The 6363-nt window shown below is 37.7% G+C and overlaps 2 protein-coding genes across 2 annotated transcripts; both read right to left on the bottom strand.

Annotated features, from left to right (window-relative positions):
* LOC101295988 lies at positions 1-1264 on the bottom strand. Its single transcript, XM_004295557.1, has 3 exons — positions 1131-1264; positions 183-484; positions 1-90 (listed from the first exon to the last, which is right to left on the bottom strand). Exons 1-3 carry the CDS (start codon positions 1262-1264, stop codon positions 38-40), a joined length of 489 nt encoding a protein of 162 aa, XP_004295605.1. The 3' UTR covers positions 1-37.
* Positions 1265-1824: 560 nt separating this feature from the next.
* Positions 1825-6363, bottom strand: LOC101308158 (ADP-ribosylation factor GTPase-activating protein AGD12-like). Its single transcript, XM_004293937.1, has 9 exons — positions 6249-6363; positions 5386-5487; positions 5091-5172; positions 4748-4823; positions 3862-4025; positions 3620-3767; positions 3285-3401; positions 2921-3016; positions 1825-2343 (listed from the first exon to the last, which is right to left on the bottom strand). Exons 2-9 carry the CDS (start codon positions 5435-5437, stop codon positions 2062-2064), a joined length of 1017 nt encoding a protein of 338 aa, XP_004293985.1. The 5' UTR covers positions 5438-5487; positions 6249-6363; the 3' UTR covers positions 1825-2061.

Here is a 6363-nt window from a genome sequence, read left to right on the forward strand (position 1 = left end):
GAGCTCACCATCAATGGTTGCTGGTGTAAGTAGAAGACTAGAAGTCCTCTACTAGTAGTAGTAGTAGTCGACAAAACACAAAATGGCGATCTTATGAAAAGGAAACAGCGACCACATCATTCAATACCTCACACTATTCACTCTCATTCATTCATACACACACACATATATATATTACTCACCGTCCTTCTTCTTCTTCTCCAGCTCACTTGAAATTGGTCTCCGACAACAAAACACAAGGCCTAGCCCACAGTATTCACTTGGCTCATCACCACTGCTCCTATAAAACGACGCCGTCCGCGTCTCTAAGAGTACTACAGATGAAGAGAGAGATGGTAGTACTGTTGGTGTTGGTGATGGTGATGATGGTGATATCGACGCCCATAGGATCGGAAGCGCGGGAGCTGAGGCCGTCGGATCACGGCTTGGGGTACACGCCGGCGGGGGGGAATACGTCAGAGGCGCCGGCGGAGGCGAAGTCGTTCTTCAGCGGAGGAGGAGGAGGAGGGAGGGGGGGGAGGAGAGGCGGGAGGGGTGGCGTTGCCGAAGGCGATGAACTCGAACGACACGTCGTGGTGGGAGGGAGTGAATCAGGCACGTGACGGGGGGAGGAGGGGTCACGTGAGGGATGTGCTGGTGGTGGTGAGCTTGGTTTGCGGGATTACAGGTGTCCTTCTCTTTGTGGCGTCGGCGTTTGTTTATCTGATGAGACGCCGAAAGCGGAAAGCAGAAGCTTCTTCTTCCTGAAAGGTGGATCTCTGTCTTTTCTTTTCCACTTGGTTAATTCTTAATTTTGCTAATTTCATGTTATGTAAATAAACTAATTTAGGAAAATTGATTAGTCCCATTTCTGGAAAATTGATGTATCACATTCATTTGATGTTCGAGAAAAGTTTGGAGTTCAAATCTTTACTAATATTTTGCTAGAAATAAAAAATTAAAAATCGTGATTATTTGATGATACAAATGTGTTGTATTACTGAACAAATTGTTTTTGATCACTAGCGCTACATAAATTCGCATAAACACTTGCTTATTCTGTTATGGTGATCTTGGTTTTGAAGTGTGTACGTTGTTTTACTATGTATGTATGAGAGATGTTAAACTATCATTATCTAATATCTACTTACTTTATGAAGTTTCGAATGCCTTTATCTATTATCGATTTTGAGTCTAATGAGAGTAGAAAACTATTCTTAATCTCAAGTTGCTTTGAAATCTTTTTTGGAAACAAAATACGAAGTTTCAAGCAACAGTGCCTCATTTAAATTTGCATAGTGATGCAATTACATCTTGTCAGATATATATTGGAATCAACCACCATTTTGATTGGGACTAAGTGCTAGTTATTCGTTAGCTAGGGATATGATTCTTATATCACAATTATTATGAAATTGAAGGAGATTGTCGGGTGGTGTAGTTTAAAACTTTAAATCCAGCTAACATTGTTGACAAGCGTTAGTTTCTGGACCAGTGTACAGTGCTTAATGATGCACTTAATCCATAAACATGATGATGATGGGGTCCTTGGCATTGCAATGGTAATGCTGAAGAACCAAAGAAAGAAATGGCTTGCTTGCTTTGAATCTTTAAACAAGAATTGGATTCACTTCCCTTTTCCTTTTTCTAAAGGACTACAACAGAACAATCCTTTCCGCCACTTACTCAATTGATAAGTGAGTAGTCCTGATTTCTAGAATGAATCACAATTTTGGTTCAACTTGTAGCACAATAACCTTCCTCTTTGTTTTTCTTTCTTGATCAGATGTTCAGGTCTTGTGCACTAGTAATGACAATTTGACAATTTCATTGGAATCACTAAACAAAATAAAGGCAAATCATACATTACAACTACAGTCATTGGAACCAAGGAAAAGCAATGTGTACAAGGAGGCTTGTGCTCTCATTTTTATCAATCAAATGGGGAACAATTCAATATTTATATAAACAAATACCGGAGAGAATGGAGACACAATTCTATGGTGTCATTCCAAACCAACAGCTAAACCAAAATTACAGATCCTATTCAGAAAAATGGGGAAGGGCAAGTAATATATTTACCTATTGCTCAAGAGGCATCCACTCTAGTTCTAAATCTAGTTCTCCACATTCCACATTCTGGAGCTTGAGGGACACCGCCTGTCTTACCTTACCATCAACAATGTTGACAGTGCTATCGTCTAGGAGGGCATTGTCATGTGACTTCAGCCATTTTCCGATTTGCATGTTCCCAAACATTCCTGCATCCCCAAACGCCATTGCAGATGTTATCAAGGGCTGAAGATCAATCTCTGCTTCTCCCATTATGTCATCGGCCGAGAACAAGTCATGATCAAACACTCGCTGTAACGTGAGAAATAATATTAGGCACTTCCCTTACCAACTAACACAAAATGAGCACTGCAAATGCTAATCAACAACAATATTCCCATAATTTACGAAGGGGGGGGGGGCGCAAAAAATCTCTTTGCACATATGTGTAAGCATGCACTGGGCATATTCTTTGAACTAGTTGAGCATAAAGTAGACTTCTATGCATATTTCGAAAAAATTGGATAAGCGGTCTGGTATCCTTTACAGTAGGTATTTTTCTTGTAGTTCTGAGGACAAACGTTTATTAACACTAATTTCACAAAGATATGAAGTCCATGTTAACATAGGAGTGATACGACTAAAGGGGGTTGGATATGAAGTGCTTCCATTCATTATGGAAGAATAAGAATGAATGACTAGTCTTGTTGTTGAAACATCTGGAAACTAGGACTGATGTGCCTACAAAATCATACACACCTATTGTGGGTACCTTAAAAATGTAGAGTAACAAGATGCCAACTCAGTAATACATGAGTTTCTGTATGTTTCCGATATTTCAGTCACGGAATGAAAAATGAGCCATTTGTATAGGCATAGATATCCTTACCAACTGTAAAGGTCCATATCGCTGGGGAACAGACAACATGAGCTCCTCATTCCAGACCGGATTCAAGTTACTCTTTACTACAGTTGTCTGAAGAGTCTGCATCACCAACATCATCATAAAAAGAATGTCAGTCTGATGTGAATTGCAGCTTAAATAATTTGATCAATATATCAGTCCAGTCTAATAAAAAAAAAAAATTAAAACAACCATTGATCAATTGAAGTGATGCCACTTTAAGAGAGTAGCAAGATGTGACATCTAGAGACAGGAAGATAGTATGAACATATACTCTTCATGCACGAAAAAGACAGCCAATTCTGTAAATTCGGGTATGAAGGAAAAGCAAAAGCGAAAGATGGCTAACCTGACGTCCAAGAGTAAGGATGACATAAGGGTCACTTGTCATCATATCTCTGATAGCTAAATTCGTCCCTTTAATCACCTTTACCTTCAATAATCCAATGAACTCTACCATACCGTCCTGTAACAAATTTCGAATAAAATGAACCAAAGTTATGATACTAGTCCATAGTCCAAATGCAAATGGCACTCATATGAAGTAATTGTGTTGTTATTACTACCAAAAGAGACATGGACCAGATGCCACATATATTGAGTAACAGAAGTCTATCTCACTCATACGCATTTTCACCATAACTCGGCATAATTTGAAGGCCCACAAGGAATGACAGAATTTACCGTAGGCTTTGAAGAATTTGAACGAAAACTATCCATAATCTTTCTAGAAAAGCTTGTTTGAACAGAGATCTTTGGAGTTTCTTGAGGTTTACTTGCTGAGTTAATCCGCAAGCTAGGTTTCAGAAATTCTTGAAGCTCATACTTTGACCTACACGAAATATCATGCAACTGCTTTAATTAATAATCTGACTAATGAGCCAAACATTGAATATGCTCAAGGTAACTTCTATATCATAACTAACCGGATGAACTTTGAACGTTCCTCGTGACCAGCATCTGGTCCAGGCTTTGAATATCCTTCTGGAAGAAAAGCCTCGTAGATTGAGTTAGCAGAAGAATTCCCTCCAACTTCAGTCATAGCCTCGATTTCATCATCAGACCATTCATCCAGTGTCACAGACAAAACCTGACATTTCAAATTATATTGAGACAAATACATAATACATTTGAAATTCATCAGGCCAAGCATATGCATCTACTACGTTCTGCCAGAGTCAGGCCCAGCACAATGGTCATACTGAATAGTCTCTCCTGATACCATGCTAGGATCAGAGATATTCATGGTAAATGAAAATAAATAAAATTCCTCAGTTTCCTTAAGATTGGAATAAATTCTTGCAACTCAAACAACCCAAAGAGGACAGTTGATGTTGAAAATATTAATGAACTTATTTGAAGCAGAAGGGATTAATCAACTATTCTTGTTTATGAAGTCACAGCTTCCATTTTATAAGGAAAAATAACTAGAGGTCAAAAGTTTGTCATACTCCAAAGTCAAAACTATGCAAATGTGTCATTTCTGTGCTTTGTCAATAAATCATGCATATCTATTAAATGATATCCATGGTTTCTGAATTTTTCTTTACATTTTGTCATATAACATCCTGCAACTAAAACTCCAAACAGAATGAGAAGTTAACTTGTAAAACAGTGTGGTTTCTTATACCTATTTTAGAAAGAAGCAAGAGGATGGTTGCTGAGAAACAAAAATTATCTTTGTTAGGGCCATTTGAATTCTATGTCCAACAATATGATATATTTCTTTCTGACATATTAGCTGATAGAACATGAACTGCAAGTACATGTTACAGCATACATGTGGCTTTTCCAGAAATTAGGAGCACTTACCTTTGAGATGTGTGTACCAAGACTCCTGTGCACGCCACAACATTTTAGGCATATAAAAACTCCAATATTTGCTGACCTGCAAATGCGGTTACAAACAGATTCTTTACATCATAGTAGTGAGAAGGATAAGGAAAGGTGAGTAGGATGTTAATGATAATGTCTAATACAATTTTCTGGATCAATGTATAGGAAGCCAATCAATGGATTAGCAAAACACACTCATCTTTAAACTCTTATTCTTAAACATAAATAAAACAAGCATGTCTCAAACAGTACCGGAGATAGGAAATACAAGCATCGACCCAAAGCATATATTCTAAGATATCAAGAGGAAAGAACTTACGCCCATTTAGGATCAGCAGCACCACAATCAGCACAAGTGCGATTATCTTTTTGCAGCAATAAATCCTTCAACTTTCTTTTACCTGTACAGCAACAAGTATATCGTTCACTTCTAGATTAAAGTGTCGCTTTTATTAAGATTGCAAATGCATACATAGTTGTCCAAGAAGCCAGAATAAGAAGAGTATATTCAGCAAATCATTCACACACAAAGATACACTATAAAGTACTGACAATGTCTTTTCCTGTTATTTTCTTTCCCCTCCATTTCTTTTACCAGAATATTACAAGCATACCTGAGGCAGGCCTCCCCAGTTCCATTGGACGATGATTCATGTTTCTACTCATAAGTTACAATCAGCCAAGGAAGGAATTCTTTCTAGTCTAGACAGAATGACCTGCAAAAGGAAATGTCAAACAACCCATCTGAGCAAAAATGATGGTAAAAGTGAAAAAGGTAGCCACACAAATAAAAGATTCAAACTTTACACTCAGTTGCACCTCAATCAACCCAAACAATCAAAGATGAATCCCCAGTTTCTGAACAAGCTAATTCTGTAAGCTCATGTTAATCAAATTGTTAGACATATGTGGTTACAAGTTCAGTATGGGAAACAAAGAATTTCCCAGCAGCACTAATAACATGCAATAACCAATACTGGGTGTTTGATTATCAGAACAACCGCATCAAAATTCCAACTAAATCCATAGGCAGTCAGGCAGAAAATACATCACAACTTTTTAGACCAACCAAAAATGCTGCAGACTTCACAAACAGATAGAATCCAAGAACTTTATGTGTCATCATATTGGCTACCCAGATTAAAAGAGACAAAGGGGATCAAATGTTCATAGGCATGCAAGTTGCAAAATTGTAATGTTCCAAAATATGAAAGCTTCAACAAAACACCACCATAACCAAATTGAATGATTTCATCAACAAATGATTGTTCTTCAATGACGGGTTGATTCAAAACCAATGAGGAAAACTATTAAAGCACAGAACTTGGCTGAATCAAACGTTTCTACAATTAAGGCGCGCATGTACCAAACAGAAAATGAAATGAATGACAGAAAAAACAAAAAAAAAAACTAACCTGACAATGAAACTAATAATGGATTGGATAAAAGATCAAAGAAAGATATATAACATTCTTACCAGTGGATTGAGGAAATGATAAATGCCCTTTTATGGATATGATTGTTTCTTCAGAGAAACTTGCTTATGGAGAGAGAGAGAGAGAGAGAGAGAGAGAGAGAGAGAGAGAGAGGAG

Source organism: Fragaria vesca, linkage group LG3, assembly GCF_000184155.1.
Source record: "Fragaria vesca subsp. vesca linkage group LG3, FraVesHawaii_1.0, whole genome shotgun sequence".
In the NCBI taxonomy this organism is placed as follows: Eukaryota; Viridiplantae; Streptophyta; class Magnoliopsida; order Rosales; family Rosaceae; genus Fragaria; species Fragaria vesca.